Below are 21296 nucleotides of genomic sequence, written 5' to 3'. Positions count from 1 at the left end.
GATTTGGATCAGCTTAAAATGAACCACACCTTTCTAAGCCTGAAGCCCGCATAAATTGTGACACAGGGAAAAACTGACACTAAATCAATGAAGATACGATGGATTCTTAAGCCTGGCATCTTTCTGACTTTGATGGCTGTGACTAAAGGAAGGTTTTAGCTGTTTCTTTTTCCTCACACAAGTCCTTAGTCTTGGATATGAAGACACAAACATGAAACCAAATAGAACTTCAAAAAATGTCGAATTAAAAGATTTATCCTGTTCACACATTAGATGTGTATGCCTTAGAAAAGACTGTATGCAATTTCACTTTAAAGGTCCTTTAACTGTTTTAAATATAGGAGAAAAAATAGTTTGGCACAGAAATTTTGTATTTGTCTAACTGAGGACTCCTTGATGAGGTAGCTTAGTTCCCTGAGGTTGGTAGCAACAGATGGGTTTTATTATTCTGTTTGTAAAGCTCACACTAATTTAATAATTTTTGGAATTTATTCTTTTACAGTAATCTTTGCAGAACCTTGATAAAATTTGTAAAAACACACTACAGCTACATACCATAAATTGTACAAATAAATATGACCTCTACTATATTTAATTCCTACAACCTTTGCAGCATTCCACAGAACAGTGAACCAAACACCTCATCTCATGGGCACAGTAAAGAAAGGAGTGTTCATGAAGTAGGAATGCACAATATGGGAGAGTATGTCCTGCAGTTGCCTTCAGTAATTTAAAGGGAGGAGGCTGGAGTGAGAACTCCTTTCATACAATTAAGATCAAAAATGCTGGATATTCCATTTGCTGAGCGACTGCTATAAGCAGCATGCTATCCTGAGTATTCAAAATGAGATGTGCTAGCATGAATATACTTAACTAGTTCTTTGAGGAAAGGAATGAACAAAAAGATGTCCTGCTGCATTGCTACTCTATTCTCTCTTCCACCTGAGGAAAATATCAGCATCTGTCTTTGAAGAGCTTGTCCAGCACACTGCTATTTCAGTGTCTCCTACGAGATAACACCACGTTCCTCCAACATTTTTTTCTAAAAAGGTGGCCATGACTTAATTTTGTGAGGGGAGCAGTTTTGCATATATGTGAGATATGCTTTCAGAATGCTTAACAGAACAAGTTCCTCAGCAAACGTAGGCAAAGCAATGTCTTGTTTCCAGATCTCAATCTGGTTTTGGCAGAAGCCAAGTGCAAACTTGCTTAGACTGGGCAGAAGTCTAGACACCCTGGTAACAGCATTTCCATGTTTGAACTGGCAAAGCTGATGCACTTCCGAAGCAAGGCATCAACTCGGCAAGACTTGACAGAATCACGGTTTTGGATGTAGGCATCTACATTATATTCTTGGTGCTTAAGTTCTCATTTGGATTCAGCCATTATACTCATAATCATTTAAATGCTTGGAAAAAAAACCCATTAAACACAATCATATTAAAATACAAGTGTGATAGTTGCTTTATGAATGCGTAGATGCATTTGCATGATGTGTGCTTGTTCATTATTTCCATAGTATCTTATGTACGGTCTTATTTCCATAGTATGAAGAAACTACTTCAGATGGGTGGAACAATTTCCCCCTTCCTTTGTCACAGGCTGGGATTTCTTGCACGAAAAGGTGCTTGTTTACTTCATAGAACTTGCCTGATCATGAGCTTCTTTAGCAAAGCAAAGCAAATGAAAAACACATACAAGTACTAATTATCTTTACTAGTTGTTCTTCCTCCTCAGAGCCATCCCACGTTTTTAGGCACTGTACATAATGTGACAAAAGGAGATGATACGGAGCTATTTATTAGTAATAACCACAGTTGAAGGACTTCTCCATTTCCTCCCTACAGGTTTGAACAGGTTCCCTAGCAAACTTGTTGTAGTGGTTTTACTATGACAGTGATGGTAAAGATACACTTTAACAACATTTGTAAGGAAAATTACATATATGCAGGGAAGAAAAAAGCACGCTTTCAGGTAGACAAACGCAAACCTGCTCAGACCACAGAGAGACTCTTTTGTCTGCAGTCATGGAGACATTTAAATGACTGGTTCCTTTCTCAGCGAACCAAAAGATCAAGAGTTAAGTAAGTGCTTAAATCATATTCCATTTGCATGGTACGTGTATCACAATGTCCCCCCAAAATGACAGAGAAATGATCTCTTAATTCATAGATACTCAGGTAGAAAGTTTGTAATCCTTTTGACTAGTTTAAAATTGTTAACCAAAGGTTTCCTGGGGGGAAATAAAAAACTTACAAACAAAATGGAAGAAATGGGAGGTAGGTTAGTAATTTAGCATGCAAAGAACCCTTGAACTACCCGTGTGGCTGTAGATGCGGCAAACTGAAGTTTGGCAAATGGACATACGTGAAAGGCAGCACGGAGTAACCAAATTGACACCTGGGACCCTCTTGGCCCCTCAAAGTTCTGAGCTTATAAAGGAATATAAGTACACTGAACACTTCTTTTTTTTTTTGCAGATGAAATGTAAGAAAAAATCATCAGTATTGAGAAAACTTTAAACTACTGTTCTCTACATTTTTTTTTTAAATAAAACCTCTTTTACTGAGGCATTCACTGTCTTTGGAAAGAATAATTTGTAACATCCAGTACTTCTAAGGGGAAATGAAAATAGAGCTAACCGTTGGTGTAAGCACCTGCAAGGTAAAGGAATGGAAACGTAAAGCATTAAACTCTGCTTTAAGCTAAAGGAACCTGGCTGTAGGCATCTACTGCATGTGTGGGAAAAGTGAAAAAGATGAGAACTATGAACTATTGAGGGACAAGGAAAGGCTAAGATTATTGAAAAAGTACCTGTGACCAGATGTTCACATATTAAGTTAAAATAGTGTCAAAAATTAAAGACAAGAGCAGAACAGGGATGCAGGCTTTCCCACAGAGTGTGTCCAAACTGGGCAAGAAACTAAGTTTCGTATCTACTATTGCAACCCAATGGCCAGCTCCACTTCCACACTTGGTTTATGAAGTTATGAGCTTTGATTCTCAGTCTCCTTGTATTTAGAAAGAACGGCATTTTCTTTCCCTGAAATATTGTACCAGTATCTGCAAGATACATCCTAAGTAGGTTTTACAGAGGTGGTAAAGCACACTAATAATATGTTGGCATTCTACATACAAACATTGCAATTATATTGCTACAACTGCAACTAGTGAATGCTTTGGATGCCAGTCTAGCAAGGCAGGAAGCTAACTTTAATCACAAGAGACTGCAGGGAATGGAGCTACTCCTGTGCTTATGAACCTTGCTGAATCACAGCCTTTTTGAACGTGTGCTGTCATACAGGCCACCAACTGTTGAAGCATGGCAGTAGGAGGCTCTTTAGAGAAAGCTTTAAGTTCCTGAATGCAAGTAATTTAATCACTAGGTAACGTTTATAGCATAAATAGAAATATCAGTTGAAAGTAATCAATACCTTCTGTAAAGTATTTTACGTCCTTTTTAACATCTGAGCAGTGAACGATTTCTCAGTTTTTATGAAAAAAAAGGTTTCAGGAAAATCACACATTGATCTTCTTGGATAGACTGAAGTCAAAGGTACTATCTCTTGAAAACGATGATCACAATTAGCTTGCACTTTTTCCTAAAAATCATTTCAATTTGCAATTATTCGTCTATAAAACAAAGACACATTTTTATATACACTGAGATTTCTTCAATGTATGAATGTTTATTTTTCAAACTGTTACCTTTAACAAAATTTTCTGTTATTGTGGAGAGCTTTTTTGTCTTGCTCATCTTTCCACCAAACAGGAACTTAAATTTATAGCCTGCCAGAATATTTACAATTCACAATTTAAGGAATCTTTAAAATATTCCATTCAAGGCATGAATCACGATAATTTTTGTATACAATGTACAAAACATAACACAAAAGCAAATAGTAAAGTAGTAAAGCAAAAGAAAAGTGCAAAACTTGCATTCTGAAAAGTACACAAATGAAATTTGAAATTTTGTAGCAAAAGTGAGGTCATCCTCCTTCACTGGTGATTCTTTCCACAGGCTGACAGGAAGCAGAGATGACCTAGCATTTTTCCAAATTAGTCATAACCCTTCATGTCAACAAGTTAAAAGATAAAAATACACGTTATATCCTCTGAGTATCGTAACTATAGACAAGACTGTAAGGATCTCTTAAAATTCAGGAAAGATATAGATAAATTTGTAATTCTTATGTACAATTTATATATTTATACCCATTTTTGTATATACACATAATTATTTCTCATTATTATTGAACCAACTCCACATAGAAGGCAGAAACTACCTACTTCACACAGAAACTAGTATTCCCACATTTTCACATTTAATAAAAAGGAGATACAAAATGCCACCTGCGTGATTTGATCTGCACATCAGCTTTACAGATATCCTGCTTACTGGAACGGAGTGAGCAGTGTAAAACTGGGCCCAGAACAAGGCATGGAAAAAATTAGGATCTCCTTCCCAATTTTGACATGAGCGCTTCTCAGCGACTTGGCTCCCACACCGATTTTCCCCATCTTTCAGCACAATCGTCAACACTTTCTTGGCCACCGTGGAAGGAGCTATATTCGGTACTCCATGAGGTGCCTTTCCCAGAGCCGCCAGCCACCCGCGGCCACCTCGCTGTCTCGCAGGGCACACGGAGGGGCCGCTGCCGTACCCGCACCTACTTGTACGCGGGGAGTGAAACAACGCGTGGGGAAACCCTCCAAATGCGCGGGGGAGGAACGACCCCCGACCCCGCCACAGCCGCGTTACCCCAAGACCCGCTCCCACGCGTGGGGAACGACCGACCCTTCCCGCAGCCGTCAGTGTGAGACCAGGTGGGGCAGGCAGCCGCTTTGCCAGGGCCCCCATCCATCATTTTTAACTTTCCGCGGGGAGCGGACGGGACCTTCCCCCCGTCCGCCGCAGCCCTGAGGGAGGGCGGGGGCAGGCGCGGAGGCGAGTGCTCCCCCTCCACCGTTCCCCTCCCTCCCCCCAGCAGCAGCAGGGCCGCGCTGCCTCTCAGGCGGGACGCGGGGAAGGACGAGCAAAGGGCACCGGCGCTACCAGACACCCGCGGGGCTCTGCCCGCGGCGGTGGGGGGGGTACGGGAACGAGTTCCGCGCTCCCGCCGCGGCGGCGGAGACTGGCTCGCCCCCCGTCCCCGCCCCGCCAGCCCTCTGCGGGACCGTGCCGCAGCGGCAGGGAGGCAAACCCCGCCCCTCCGCCCCGCCTGTGGCGCGGCGCGGCTCGGCACGGCGGGGCTCGGCTCGGCCCGCCCGGGCTCACCCTCGCCATTGTCTGTCTGCGCGGCGGTCCCTGCTGCGAGTGGCGGGCGGCGCGGCGGCCGGCCGCGATGCTGAAGGGCTCCGCGCCCCCTCAGAGGCGGCAGCGGGAACGGGCTCCGGCGCCGGGGAGCAGCCACCCTGCCTGCTGAAGACTGAAACTTTGCGTCCCCGCCGGTCCCTCTCTCCCTCCTTCTCCTCCTCCTTCCCCCTCGGCGGCCCGCCTCGCCCTTCTCCATGCGCTGAGCGGGCGGCCCCATGGACGCCTTCAGCGCCGCCAAGGCCAAAATGGGGGCGAAAAGCGGCGGCGAGGCGGTGGCGGCGGCGGCAGCGGGGCTGGCCGCGCCTCAGCTCGCCTCCCCGGCCCCCAGCCCCGTCGGCCCCGGCTCGCCCGCCGCGCCCGAGCCCGCCTCCTACAAGCTGGAGGACCTGGAGACCCTGGCCACCGTGGGTGAGTGCGGGAAGGGGTGAGGCGGCGGGAGCGGGGAGGAACAAAGGAGCTGCCCAGGTGCCTGCCTGCGGCCGTGCCCGGCGGGAGGAGGGCGGGCAGCTCCTCCCGCCGGGCGCGGCCCCCGGAGATACCCCAGCGGCCGGCTGCCCCCTTCCCGGGCGCCCTCCATTTTTTGGGACCCCCAGCCTCCTCCGCTCCTTCATTTCCCCCGGAGCCGCGGCCGCTGAGCGTTGTGGGCCCGTTCTGAGGCGGCGGGGTTGGACCGTCGGCCATTGAACGGCCGGCAGGTGCCGTGGGGGTGATCCCCACCCCGGCACCGGCCCCCCCGCGGCACCCCTCTCCGCACACTCGTGTCGTCGCCTCTGGCTGGCGAGATCGTGGGTTTTGTCTGCAGCTGAACGAGCCGGTAACCGGGTTTGGCCTGTCTGTGAGACGGGGACAGTCACTGCTGAAGCCTGAAGACCTTTTGGTGTCGAACCTGATTTATGTGGTTTAACTTCATTTGCATGCACCGTGATTTAAAAAAAAAAATAAATAGAAAATTCATCATTTAAATGTAGTTGTCGTGCCAGTGGAGAGATCAAACAGCTTGACTAGATACGGCTAAGTGAATTTCAAAACTCCAACACGTTGGTGCCCTGAATGTTGGTGCAAAGATGCTTTGCCTGTGCTGAATTTTGGTAGAAGGCGAGGTTGCATCTCACATCTACTACACTGAACTAAAAACTGCCTGTAATCGGCGGCGTTGCAGAGTAAATGCATGTATTTAATAAATGGGCATTTCGGACATCAGTGATGATGTTCACTGTGTTCGTATCCACTGTATCTGTCAGTGCACTGTGTTTGAATGTACATACGTGTAGTTACATATGTTTTTGCGCCTGGTTGGCAGGCTTGTGTATTCGCCTATAAGGAAGTTTTATTCTCTCTTTCTTCATGGGACTGTGAAATGATTTTGGATAGATTTATTCCAGTAAGAACTGTAAATCTTAATTTCCTCTAAGCTCTCTTCAGCCCAAAAGGTGCGATTTAAACCCTTTCTTAGTGAGGTTGATGGGTTTAATAGGTCTTTAAAAATGGAGTTGGAAAAGCCCAAGAATGTTGTGATCAGTGAAGACCATGTTATCTTCTCCTGAAGTGCATTGTTTTTTGAGATATTTTTTTCCAATTTGAAATGTGAATGGGCATTTTATTGAGAAACTAATTGAGATTATTAAGAGACTGCTTGAAAGGTTTGTGATGCTTTTTTTTTTTTTTCTACCAGAAGCAGTCGATCTTGTTTGTTGCATCATGACTAGTTGCTGTGAACACAGTTGTCATCACAGAGGATTACGACTTCAAGTGAAGCATAGGCTACAGAAAAATAGTAATTTTTAAAGAAGGCGTAATAGTCTTGGAGATGTTCCTCAGGCGTATGAAGAAATGTGGAAATAATCCTGTTGTCAATTTTAAACAGCATCTATTTTTAGAGTGTTCTTTAAGGTGCTCATTAGAGGTTAAGGAAGAGGAAAGTTGTGATTCCACAAGGTATAAAGGGAAACTTAAAAACAAGTGAGCCTGCTTGCTATGAAGACACAGAGAAGGAAGTAAAATGTAAAAGGAACAGATAGCTGCCTATCAGGGCACTGACAGAATACTTAAAGAACAGTCTCCCTTCTTTCTGTGTCTTCTCCAGCTTCTTTTTTTTTTTTTCCTTCTTTTCTCAAATAGCCCTGTCTGAAAAGATGACCGTTCTTTGCATTTCTTGTGAACCATGGCATTGGTGGTTTTGTAGGGAGAAAGAAGACAAAATGCAAAACTTGAAGGGTATGAAATTGTACACAGATAAATACATAAAGCCTTACCTGATCGAATAAGCTGAGCTGGCTTATTGTAAGTTGTTTTTTAAATGAATTTATGACTTGCCTATGTGCCGCAGTAGAAGGCTGTGAAGAGGGAAGGGATCTAGCTCTGGACCAGGAAGCAAAACAGCAGCCTTAAAGTGATACTGAAACTGAACGTATTTATACCTGCCTTTGAGCGTCAGAGTTTATAAAAGACGCAGTGCCCTGCTAATGTCTCTGTAGTGCATCTGAGGTCTGAGCCAGTAACCCTGCCTGAGGTTGGACTGCTCTCTACATACCTGCTAACATGCTACATTATGTTCCTGAGTTAAATGGGCTGCAAGTTAAATTGGTGCAGAATACCCTTTTTTTAATTAAGTTAGTTAAGTACCATTCAGGTTTATGTCACATGTACTGAAAGAATATATCTACAATTTTTTTTTTTTTTAGCAGTGGTTTAAGTCAATATTGCCCTATCCTCTGTTTTGATCTCCCTGCACAAATAGATGAGATTAATGTATTGTCATCAGTTTCACTACAGCAATGTAGAGTCATCTGCAGTTTGATTGCTGTGATAAGAATAGCCATTTTCTTTCTGCTGATGTTCTCAGAAGCTGTGTGCTCTGTCTGAGATATTTGGAGATATTTGTGGAGGGGAGGTGGATACCCAGAAATTACAGGACAGGAAGTTCTGATATCTTCTCTACTAGAATCATTGTTGTTTATAGATATACCCAGGCTTAGAAACAGTATGGCCTTAGAAACTATTAAGTTGAGTAAGGGAGGGAGGTGAGCTTCATGCTCTTACAGCTGTGTATAAGTAATACTTCAGATAACAAAATGACATTGGTGTCTGTGAGATTGTGGTCATCCCTGACTTTAGGCATCTTCTCTTGTAGGATGGAAGACAGTTAATGTGAAAATAAAAAAAAAAAAAAATTGTAAGCACTACCTGCTTTGAATATAATAGCTACTGTTTTAAATAGCTTTCATAGTCTAAGAGGATTAAAATCTCTCTGTTAACCCCACCACCATAATGCAGGCTGGATTGCACGTGCTCTCTGTGATTTCTGTCGAACGCTGTGCCTGGGTTAGCAAAGAACTCACTGTGAGGGAAGAAAGAAGAAAAGGGGAGAACAGTTTAGCGTAATGATTGGGAGGACATTCATCTCCCCCAAAGATCCCAGGACTCAACCTTTGTTTTGTGTTTGTGGGCCCTTTGGTAAAAGGCATTGTGAGCAGAAACTAGAGTACAGGCATGCTTTTGGGGGAAGTGCCCTAATATTTAGTCAATAAAGTGAAGTTATGGGTTTGGGGAGGGTATGGGAGTGGGGTGCATACTGATTTCTGGCACTAAGAGAGATTGAACAGGAAGAATATTTCTTTAAGGGTACTTCCTGAGAGGTTGAAGATGTGGCATTGAACCTTTGAGGTGTATGGTGTTTTGTTTTGTTTTTAACTAGTCCTTTTATATGAGAGTTGAGCACTCCTGCTCTGGAGCTATTGATGGAGCCCGGTTGTCCACTTATGTCTTTGAATTAATTTTCCTGTCAAAGGAGGTCGAAATATGAGTGTTTGCTCAGCATGCTCAGAAACAGCTGCTCAGACCAGGCTGATATATTCTGTCAGTCTCAGTTGAATTTACATACTCAGCTGTGCCAAGGTTGAGATGGTTCTGTGCTGCACAGAAGCAAAAATTCATATGCTATGACCACTATGTTCATTGCAATTTAGCTGCTGAAACTTTATGGCTCACTCATGATTATCTGAACCCATTTCAGACTTTTTGTAGGTCTGGTCAGTGGAAGAGAAACTATGAATACTGGTGGCATAGTTTCTGAGCCATCCTTGGTTTTGATAAGCATTTAACAAGAGCGACCTTCCTATTCCAGTAGCCAGAGTGGCTGCAGTCGGACACCTGACATATATCCTGAAATGGAGATACTAAATTTTTAATTATGCCATAAGGAAGAAGTAATTCAGGTAAACTAAAATAATAAGTACAAGAAAACCAGAAGATGTTTCTTCACTTTTCGGTAGGTGAAGTTAGGAGAACAAATGTTATGTTCCTAAATGAAATATATGGTAATAGGGAAGGGGGAAGGAAGAGAACACTAGGAGGAGAAAGATGACAAACTTATTCTTGCCGTCTTGCCTGTGAGATTTGTTCCTTGCCCATTTCTCAAAGTGCAGCGAATTCCGTAGCATGCTTTATAAATGTAAATTGCATTTTGTAAAGCTTTTCAATTGATTGAAATATTTTAATAGCAGTATTTTCATGTGAAAAGATTCTTTTAAACAACTGTTCCCATGAAGAGCTTTACACTAAACAAATGCAGAATAAAAAATTGGGCAAACCAGTATTTTAATTTTTATGAGCATGGGAAAATTTTAAAAAGTACATGGGAAAAGTGAGGCACAACACATTTTTAAATAGTTAATTTCACTGTGTACATACACAAAATATGCTAGCCAAATGTATTTCAAATGGCACTATATATGAAAGACAGTAGGTACAGAACTGTAGTCTAATGCTGTAAGAAGGAATCTGCTCCTGTATAGGACATTACAGTACTATTTTCCATACATATAGTCTAAGTAAAAAATTCTGTACCAGAATAGCTAGGTTCTTCTTTACTAGTAAAGAGCACTGGTGGCCTTTTTAAGGGGCTCAAATTAGTTCTGTTTCTTACCAAGTGTTATTTTTGGTTTCGCTACTGAGGTCCTCGTCTATTTAAAATGTTATATTCTGAGGGATGTGTGAGCATTTTTTTCCTGTTTTGTCACCTTTTCTTGATACTGAAATGATAAATAATAATCCATGATTTTACTTGGCAATGTCCTTAAATACCACGAGTTTTGAAAGAAAACATGGTCTGAATGTTGTGACTGTAATGGTGACCTGAATTCACCATTACATTTGTACATCTTTGAGACTTTAGTCATAAGGCTAAATGACTTGGACTTTGTTTTCACTCTCTGTCTGTGGAATGTCTTTCTTGCTTCATTTTTCCCTCCCACAAGATCATACTTGTCCCAAAATAAATCCTTAGTATTGTTATAGCTGATGTTCTAGAGAGAAAATGACCAGGTGTGACTCAGCTTTCTTCACTTGCTTTTCCTGTTACCCACTGCTGAGGTGAATTTCAGCAGCATAATGTTTATTGTGGGAGTAGGCAGCAACAGGTCCTTTCCCATGAGGCTTTTGTTCTCATGAGGTTGGAAAAAATAGATTGAAACACGTATTCTCATTTGCCTTTCAGAAGGGCCAGAAAAGTGAGAGTATATGGAAGAAGCCTGAACATGTGAAAAGAGAAAAGCAGAAATGTGAACTTTCAATCTTCAGTGTTTAAAATCAGTGTTGAGGTAAATGGCTAGTGTTTGCCTGTCACCTGTTTCTTTTGCCTTAATCTGATTTAGGTATTTAACTGATTGTGGAAAGAAATTCAGTATTCTTTCTCTGATGATGTGTACTTGAGAGTATAGTATAGAATGGGCTTTGACACTCAAATATACTTCTTGAAGATAAATAATTTAAGTCCTATAAATAGCCCAGAGATGCCTAAAAGTGCCTGTTGCAATGCAAATAATCAAATAATCTGGAACCCAACCAGTGCTAATTTTTCATAAATAAGAAGCATGCAAAACTCTCTCCCACAAAATCAAAAGCACCTAACACCACATCTTCCCCCTGCCAAGTTTATGCTTAAATAAAACTAATGTTCCAGCTGAAGACACTGTTGAAAAATTCTTCCATCAAGTGTTGTCTCAGCCGGAACCGAAAAAGATGGAAAACTTTAAGAGAAATAGAGATTTGAATTATTTTTTTTTTCTTTCCCCTTCTTCAAAGGGAGTGAATAAGAACTTAAAAGTATTGGCGGTTGACAGCATGTAGGCTCTTAGGGCTTGACTCACCTTTTCTATGTTTAGGTTCCCCAGTTTGCATGCCTGGACTGTTTGTAGTGGACAGGGAGAGCAGCCTTTTGGAGATGGAGGTCTTGATATTTTGGTGTTTATGTCTTGTAAATTTAGGGAAACAAATCCCAAGCTAAAGTGCATTTAATCCTGGTTTGGCCCACTTTAAGGGCGATATGCCATATACAAATATTGGAAAAAAGAGAAGTGTGGTGGAGTTTATGTATCATTTTTATTTGTTATGAGAAGCATAGATGTGTATACAGCACAGAAGAGTGAATTTTTGTGAAGTAACAGATGGGAGCTTTGTGTTTACTTTGCAAGGACTTGTCTGGGCCTAAGCTGTTCTTAACCAAATTAGTTTAGGTTAAACAATACAATTCCCTTACTGTTGATACTTATAAGTGTAAAACATTTTCAGCATTAGCTTGTACTACTTGGGAGTAGTTTAACACCATGTCTTTACTTGGGAAAACATCCTTCAATTTCTACGCAGTTTTAGAGGGTTTTCAGCAGCTTCAAAGATGTTGGTAAGTAAAATTTTGCTGAGTACTGTGTGCTAGTGTGCACCTGGGATATTCAGGTGACGGGGAAGAGCAATTCTCAAAATTAGATTGTATTTCTGTTTTCCCACAGGAAGACTGTCTTTTCTCTTTTTTTTTAAAAAAAAAAAAGAAAAAAGACATTTGTTCCTTCATTTGAAAGGTATACATTACAACGTATTTTTTTTTAACCACTGTTTGCACTTCACATTAAGCAGTGTTTCGTTTTTATTTGAAATACGTATTGCTTTATTACCATTATTCTTTTATAATACTGAAAGTGGGTCAGAGATTTTCCCTTAGTATAGCCTCTTCTTTACTATAGAGACTGTAAATTTAGAGTGCTAAGGAAATTCACCTAGGAAACAGGTGAGTAAATTGTGAAAGTAGGAAACAGAACACATTATATTTGGAAAGTCTCATTACTGTATTTCTGTGGATAATGGTAGTCTTGCTTTGTTAATTTTGGTAAAAGAAATGTTCAAATTTTTGCCCTTTGTATTATATTTACCATTTTATTTTGGGTAAATAATATATTTCAAGGGTATTGAAATAATTTCAATTGTGATGGTAAGACAGTAGGTTGCCAAATAAAAGACTTCTTTCTTGAGGGGTTCCAGGGGATAGTGTTTGAAAAGATGTTACCTCTGAAGCAGTGAGTGATGTTTGTTTTCTTCTAAAGGTTTAGAGGGACAGGGTGTAAAATAGATACAGTGTTTCTGTGAGCAGTTTTGCCCTGAATCCATTGATAATCTTAAAAAAAAAAAATTTCTGAGAATAATACAGACTTATCATTTTGGAAAGCTTCTTTGAACTTGAAGAAAACATCTTGTTCTGCTCTGGAGAGCTTTCTGAAAATATTAAAATAGTAGTCTCATTATGAGGATTAACTTAAGCTTTTGTTTTTACTCGGTTTAAGGGCCACAGTCTTACTGAATTCTAAATTTTGTGTTTTTACAATTCAATTTAAGCAACTTAACTATTTGATGTAAATACCCAAGCTCTTTCATTGAAAGGCCAAAGATAACTGGAACAAGGGAAAACAGTGTTGAAACTGTAAGTCCTGGCATACTATAAGTTTTCAGAATGTGCTCTTCTGGGCATGTCTACATTGTAGAAAATACAGTTACAGTTCTCCTTTTTAGACATATCTAAACTAGATTTAAACTGTTTTCATTTAATTTCACTACAACTGCTAGTTTTATTGCCAAAGTGCTTATGCTTTTGGGTTAGTAAAATAAGATTACCTGAGTTTAAAGCTCGTGATGAAGGATTTGTATTAATATCTGTACATATTTTAAGGTAGTTTGACATGTTTGCATTGCAGAGTTGCTTTTCACATGTGTGGATGCTCAAGTTTTCTTTTGGTAAATTCTGACAGCTGCCCTATCCAGTCTTAAATTCTGGTGATCTGTGGCATTTGTTCGTGAAAACTTTCCACCCGGCTGCTCTCTTTCTTCCTCCTATCCCAGCTTGGAGGAGTTGATAGCTGGTCTATTAATTGATTGACAGTAACTTTTGTGTAAATGTGTTGTTATTTTTCTCGAGGGAATCAATTGGTCTGCTTCAATACGCTTCACCTCAGACAAATTGCTAGTGTGTGTGTTACTTTTATTTATTTATTTATAACTGAAACACATTAAAATTAATGAAGGAAGCATTGTTTCCATGTGACTAAACTGCATCGTATAACATATTTTTGTATAATGCTGATGACGATGGAATGTTAGACTTGTCTGTTGGATTGATCTGGTCCGTGGAACCATTCCCAAAGCCTCGCTTTGACCTTCAACTTTCTTAGTCTATTGAGGGAGCAGGGAAGTCCAGCTCAATTTGGCCTACATTATAGTTAAGTAAATCTGAACTGCACCCCTCAGGCGATTTGAATACTTTGTGAAGTATCTGAATTTCTAGTCTTGTGACTCTTTATTTGTTGAGGGGCGTTTATTTAATACCAAAGTAAAAGTAGATTGGTTATATGGTTTTATTTGGTTTGCAGTGTATTTCATAGCCCTTATGCCAACAGGTTATAGTGTCTAAAACAGATGAATTTTTATGTAAAATCTTCTTTGCTCTTGTTTCATTTCTGGATATTCAGTTTGAATATCACCTACAGCTTTCTCTATTGGATTATAATTATATATATATGCATATATATTTAAATTTATATAAATTCATAAAACATAAGTTCTACAATTCTAAGCTTGATGTAGGAAGAATGAAAATACGAAGAGTCATGCTTTTTTTCTGTCAGGACTTCTTAATTTGCTGCCTATTACACTTAGCAGTTCTTTGTTTCATTATTCGTACAGTATCTACAGCATATAGTTTTGTTGGTTTTTTTTTTAAACTAGGATATTTTTTACTTCCTTAAAGCATTGATTCTGAGCTAATTTTTCATGAAAGGTCACATATCTGGTATTTTTTAATTTGATTTTACCACTCGATTTGCAAGAATTCAGATGTAATGATTTGTATTTAGTATTTATTAGAGTACTTGAGAAAGGCAACTCGGGGCAGAAGAGCTATATAATACAAACTATTACTAGCAGTTGTAACCTGTGACTTTTACATGCATTTGTTTTTCTTGTCTACACTTGGCATTGTGTTATGCATACTTTTAAAAAGCACTAAAGCTATCAATGCAATACATTATTTTGCCTGGAAAAAGGGACTATGTAATCTCTTACATTGTCTAATACAAGAAGAATGTGGAGCTGCCAACGTTTGTGTTTGTTCGTCGGTTTTTTACATGATCCTTACATAGGAGGTAATGGTTTGTTACCAAAGTCATATAAAATGACCATTTGGGATGCCCACTATGCAGTATTTGAGTTTTGGTATGGTTCTTCATTTAAATTTAGCTTTTTACACAGCATTCATGGCATTTGCTTAAGTAGTGTTCTCTTTGTATTGGGGAATATGGGGACTCTGAGCAATCTGAAATTTTATGGTAATGACACTGCCATTATTGTTGAAGGTGCAGGGAGCTCTCCGGATTAAAGCAAAATGTCTAGTTCGTATTGCTTTTTATGCCTCTCCAGTGGTGCTCCAGTCAGTAAATTAAATGCTTCAAAATTTTTTATGTAGATGTTAAGAGAGCTCTCCCTCCATAAACTCTTCAAAAACAGGCTAAACTGGGTGTAAGATTTTTACTTTGCTGATCTACTAATTAGGATGCACTGTAATAGCTATATGGATGGCGAATATGAAAAATAAGAGGCTGGGAGCCAACTGTGTTTATGTAAAACTTCTGGGTGCTTTAATAGCAGACTCCTCTAGCCACCTGCCCCAAAACTGATGACAGACTTCTAGCCTCAGACCTCTTTCCCCCCAGCTTGGTATTGGCTTCTTACAGCTCCTTGGGTGCAGGAGATGATAGCCTGTACAGTTTTAATTTGCATGGCCTGCCAAAAATAACTTCAGAGTATGCATTGTAAAGTTTTAGTTTGTTTTCAGGAAGATTAGTGGGTAACTCCTTGTCTGTCCCTGGAGAACAAACAATAAGGACAGATGCTGGTCAGTCGGTTTCTAAACTGGGATTCTTGTCCCCTCTTTCATCAAGACGTTTCAGGTTGCATGTTGGTATGCTGAATTTGTGTTCTGAGGCCACTAAACTCTCCCTGACTTTTGTGTTTTTCAAAGGCCTATGAAGATGACTTTAATGCACCCAGTTGCCACACTCAGAAGTAGTGGATATAGAACTTCTATTGAATCGATAACATTGTTCTTACTCCTTTTTTAGTGACTGACATAGTTCAATCCACTTAAAATAAATTCACATTAGCAACCATATATGTAGAAATTGCTCATTCATTAATATCTTTGGAAATAATGTCATTCGGGACATAATAGATTTAAAAATATTTCTAAAAGTTTCCAAGTATGGCAACTTAATTCAAATTATTCCGTTTAAAAGCTTTCTGCATCTCTTCTAGTAATTTCACAGTGAGTAGCAGTGATTCCTTGGATCTGTTAATGGAAAATTTTCCTTGATGAAAGTTGGTTTTGTTACTTTTTTTTTTTTTCCTGCTAGAAAAGACAGCTGGGAAGAAGCTGTGAGAAAGACAGTGTGTCCTACAAAACAGAATCATTAGAAGGAAAACAAAGTAACTGAGAAGACATTTGGAAATAGTTTGAAAAAAAGAACTAACACCGAAGTTAATGCAAAGTATTTTAAGACATGGGAATATATTTCTTTCTTGGGGAAAAAAAGGTCGTTTTTTAAGTTAATTTTTTGGATTTCAGTTGTATACATTTCATCCTTTATCATCTGAAAATTAGAAACAAATTGGGGCACATCCATTCCATGCTGTAAAGCTTATGAAAGCTATTCCTTTTAAGTGTTTAGTAAAATAAACTATATCCTTTGTTATAAATGTCTTAAGTGAAGAGAGTTTCTAGAATTATCTCAACTCTTTATTGCTTGACTTATTGTAAGCCAAAAGATTTATTTTGGTGCTGGTGGAGATGATTTTTTGCTGCCTTTGTTGTTAGGTAGGCCAAAATTTTTTCAATTCTACTGCACTGTCAGTTGTGGTTTAGGCAGAGTACAGCCTCATTGGCTTGATTTGGGATAATTCTGGGAAAACAATGCTCTGTAAATCTGTAATAGGACAACTTGAGTGGGTTGTGCATTTTATGAAATAACAGTATTTGACGTCTGAAATCTAAAGGATATTTTGGAATTATGTCTTCCTCGCCCCACACCCCCATTCCCCCTCCCCCCCCCCCAAAAAAAAAAAAAAAAAAAAAGTAACATGATTTAATTTTGTGAGCAGAGGTTGAGGATAAGGCATGGCTAGGGTATAATTCCATAAATATTCAACTTGACTGACATGAAAGGCAGATTGAGAAGTAGAATCTCAAAATGCTGTTTAGCAAGGATTTTTAATGTTGGTTTTTTTTACATGAAATATGTATGAATTGTACTATACTGCAGGTGATGTTACTTATAAGTGAATTCTTTATCTGTTGAGAAGAGCTTGCAATACACGCTAATATGAAATAGAGAAGCAACATTGTGAAATGGGAAATGCGGAAGACAACTGGCTTTGTGGCTAATTAGCCAGTCCCTCAGCAATCTTTATTTTTTTTCTGAGAGGTCCGCAGGTAAACTCATCTAACTTAAAATTAAAGCAGGAATTGGTTGCATAGTTATTGATTTCATAGCTTAGAGTATGCTTGTTTCACATTGCTTTTAAGAGTTTCCTAGGAGTGTACCTTGGTGATAAAAGCCTTCAATATAAACAAGTTTTTCTTTTAATCTTGATCTTATATGTTTACTTGCAAGTGAAATGCTTTTACATTGTGTATTTGGAGACAAGGGCTCACACCTCTGTGTTAATTTCAGATATTTTTTGAATTTTATTAACTTTTTTTCATGGCTGCTATTTGTATTTTAATAAAGAGGGTTCCTAGTGAAATGGAGACTACCAAAGTGGATGAGTAGTCTGAGAAAGCTGGCAGGCAGTAACGCAGATGAATGCAAAGGTACGGTGAGGCCGTACCTTTGGTTCAGAATGTTGGAATTCCTCCTTAAAAATTATGTTGGAAAAAGAGAGTGGGATAAGGCAACTTAACGCTGCTTTGAGACACTCTTCCATTTTGTTTAGGTAGGTCTGTCTTTCTAACATATTGTTTCTTTTGAGAGCAAAACAAGTAGAACAGAGTGAAAGTCTGGCTGGGAGCACAACTGTGTACTCTAAATGACTATGTGAAGAAACAAATGTTACTAGTACTTGATTTGGTAGGTATATCTGAACTTGTGGTTGTTGCTAGTTAATACTGAGTGTGCAATCTCAGCAACTTTATGTGGAAATAAGCCAGCTATGGATTCACTGATACCCTAAAGTTGGGCACTGTTGCATGAAATGTTACTAGTTTATCTCCTGTAATAAAATGCGTTGATAAACCTCTCTCTAATCTTCACATGTTTTGGCATTTAAAATATCTGTAGGAGGAAAAAATTCTCATGCTGGCAGTTGAATCTAACAGCTAGGGAGAGATTCAGGACTCCAGATACTCCCAGACTAGTTGTGATTTCTAGCCTAATTGGCTTTCATTTTTGATAGAGATGTTAGGAGCTGCATTGTTTGAGAACAGATATAACTTTGTTGCTTGGCCTCCTTTGGTTCTCTGAAATATGATTCTTGAAATAAAATTAAACAGGGACTGTAGTGGTGGGAAAAAAAAACACCCAATAACCCAACCTAGAAATGCTAGGACACTTTGGGGAGGGGGAGAGCAGAGAGAAAGAAAAAAGCCATACTGTTTGATCACTTTGCTTAGGAGGTCCCTCCATACCATAGTTGGTTTAGTTTTATTAGCAAGACAAATCCTTTTTTTGGTGCAAACTATTGAATAATTTACCATAAAGTACAGTCATCTCTAAAGAGTTTTGCATGTCATACACAGACCTCATTTTAAAGACTGAGGAATGCAGTAAACTTGACTTGACTAAAAAAGGCAGTATAGTGAAAACAGGTGCTTAGGGACTCTTTAAACATTGATAGTACTTAACTTGTATGCTGACAAGTCCTATTAAGGATACCATTCAATTTTTATGTCAAGAAGTAAGATATTTGTATTAGTCATTGGCACGGCTTTCTTCTGGTACCTCCTGAAGAGCTATATTTTGGATAGTGCAATGCTAGTTTCCCCTTCCATCAGTGATGTAGGAGCACCTCTTATATATGAAGGAATAATTTCATCAGTCTCTGTCCTGCCTTCTGAGACTGTTACTTGTTCCTAGGAAACGTGCAAGAATCTGAAACAAACTGCAGTTCACTTCATAGAGCAGTAAATATCTAGTATGCCTAATATTTTTTCTTGTTTGGCATATTTCATCTCTCTTCAGGGCAGAAGTGTGCCATTTATCTTTGCTGCTGAAAACTTAACATGCTTCAGCTTCTCTTAAAAGTGTTAATTGATGATAAACCATCAGATACCAGTAACTTTCAGTTACAACTGATTTGGGTTGTATATGAACCGATGACCCAGCCCAGATAGATGGGTTTTGTGTTCATTTCTGACCTTTATATCAGGCCCTGCCTTCTAATTTTGGCACATTTGTGCTTGTCACTATTTCTTTAAGAGCAAGTCCTGAACTATAAATTATATTGAAATGCTTATTCTTTAAAATGAATAATTTAAAATACATTTTTGTTGAAAGGTGTGCTATCTCAAATATAATAGTGAATGAACCTCTTTGTAAGCAATGATGTTACCAGTTTGGAGAAACAGAGTCTACAAGGGCATGTGAAGTACTCTTGGCATGTGAACTACAGCTCATGAATTCAATTAGCTGTAATTTAATCTATCCTATCAAGGTGGGGTTGGATTTGCTATTCATTGCTCTCTTTACTGCAGACCGTGATCCTGTTTTTAAGTATATCAGATTAGGTTCAGATAACTAATTCTGAGACTTTATGGAATGAGAGAATGGGAGAGAGTAGAAGTGAGAAGCAACTATGGCAGTAAACAATGAAATATATTAACCTGTGGTTGAGTGAATGGGTGTGTGTGTAGATTATATACCCATATATCTACATATAAGGGTATATGTTGCTAAAAAAATTGACGTATGATGAAGACATACATAGGATAGAATAGTGAAATAACTGAAAATCTAAACGAAAATGTAGATTCTCATGAAAAAGAGAACTTGGTTTTATTTTCCAGATTTGAGTATTAATGACTAACTGCTATCAGTGACTGGGAAGTGAGAACACTGAGGTTATAAAAAGGGCTCTGTATGTCTGACTAGCTCATAACTGTAACTGTGATATGAAGGGTTGGAAATGCTGTTTCTATTAGTAAGGTCTATCTAGTAGTCTTCACTATTATTACTACTGTATAATATACTTGATACTCTTTATGACCATACAGAGCATTATGAGTTAAGATCCAGGAAATAACTCCTCATGGCCTGCAGAACAGAGCAATTTATAAATCTTTAATGCTGAGAATAGGTTTCCAAGCAGTATTCTAAATACACTCTACGTAAAAGTTAAACTCTTGTGTCTAGCGTAGAGGTTTGTGAGAAGGAGTGTAACTAGCTAACACTAATTGTGAACTGATCGGTTTTAGATCTCAAGGTTTTGATCTACTGATGCTTTTGACTATCACAGATAATGGAGAGGTTTTTGGGGGTGTTCTGTTTTGCTTTCTTTTTAAAGCTTTGATTTCCATTTAAGGCATTCTTTAGATTAGCCAGTCCAGTTAGGATGGAGAGCTGCCCATGTGTATTGTCTCAGTGTATTGTCGAAACAGTTGTCATGAAACACAGTTTTTTAACATCTCAGTTACTTTTCTTGTGTACACATTGTGATTTGCCACTGTACTACTTTGAACTTAGTGGTGAATCCAGTGAATTGTTAGGTTGAGATTCTGCAACTTGAGGTATCTTGAACACTGGGCCATTAGTAAGGATGAGATTTTTATCAGCCCAGTCTCAATACATGTGAAGAGTTGTGTGGTCTTTTCTTCCCAATGCATTTGAAAACTGAACTAAGTTTGTTTGACAGTATTTGAAGTGCTTTCTGATTGTATGGCAGGTTTTCAGGCCTTATGGAAAGATTTGTGTAGGGTACACGCTCAGCTGTGTGTCTAATGTTTTCCTTCTGGATTTGTATGTATTTTTGTCTGTGATATTGCTCAAATTCTACAACATGAGGATGAGGTGCCTTTTTTTCTTATTTTAATGGCGCCAGTCCTTGGATTGACAGATAATATTTAAGAGGGGCCTACTCGTAAGCAATTTAGAAATCATAAATTTGAACACAATTGCTATCAGAAATGACACTTGAGAATATGTATTTTGAAAAAATATATAAGATTTAAAGAAGGATATACAGTGCCATTAATGAGACTTAATATTCTGCAATACAGGTTTTGATTTTCTTAGATTTAAGCCATCTCACACTCACTGTTTTGTGTTGGGTAAGTTGGTCATTCTATAAAACTAGCTATCAAATAGCTGTCTGAAATCACTTACGTGCATTTTTATATAAATATTTGAAGAAGTAATGAGCTTAGCTCTTCTCCAGTGTGTATATTAGCTTGGAAATTTAGGAGCGAATATTGCAGCTTGGGAAGCACAAATCGAGGTAAGGTAAATTGTGCTCACCTGTCCAAAGCAAGCATCCTTTTGGGAATCTTGAAAGCCTTGGCCTATGTGTGATTGAATCATACGTACTGTAGGATATTTTCTTTCTCTATGTCATTGGTGTTTACCTTTGAACCATATCTTTCTCTTTGCTCTTCATGTGACTTCATGAAGGATTCTCA

At 39.1% G+C, this 21296-nt stretch overlaps 1 protein-coding gene across 2 annotated transcripts in view; it reads left to right on the top strand.

The window, feature by feature from the left end:
• The first annotated feature begins 5069 nt into the window (after nucleotides 1–5069).
• The window catches only part of PRKX (protein kinase cAMP-dependent X-linked catalytic subunit), a 61123-nt gene continuing 44896 nt past the window's right edge, over nucleotides 5070–21296 (top strand). The window contains exon 1 of one of the 2 annotated variants that reach the window (XM_063341079.1): nucleotides 5070–5725. In XM_063341079.1, coding sequence (XP_063197149.1) covers nucleotides 5533–5725 — 193 coding nt within the window. In that variant the 5' untranslated portion in view covers nucleotides 5070–5532. The remainder of the gene's footprint in view (nucleotides 5726–21296) is intronic. The other variant, XM_063341070.1, reaches the window with a different exon arrangement.

Source organism: Chroicocephalus ridibundus, chromosome 1 (assembly GCF_963924245.1).
Source record: "Chroicocephalus ridibundus chromosome 1, bChrRid1.1, whole genome shotgun sequence".
Lineage (NCBI taxonomy): Eukaryota > Metazoa > Chordata > Aves > Charadriiformes > Laridae > Chroicocephalus > Chroicocephalus ridibundus.
The sequence above is the reverse complement of the archived record's forward strand: the minus strand, read 5'-3'. Positions and strand labels throughout refer to the sequence as shown.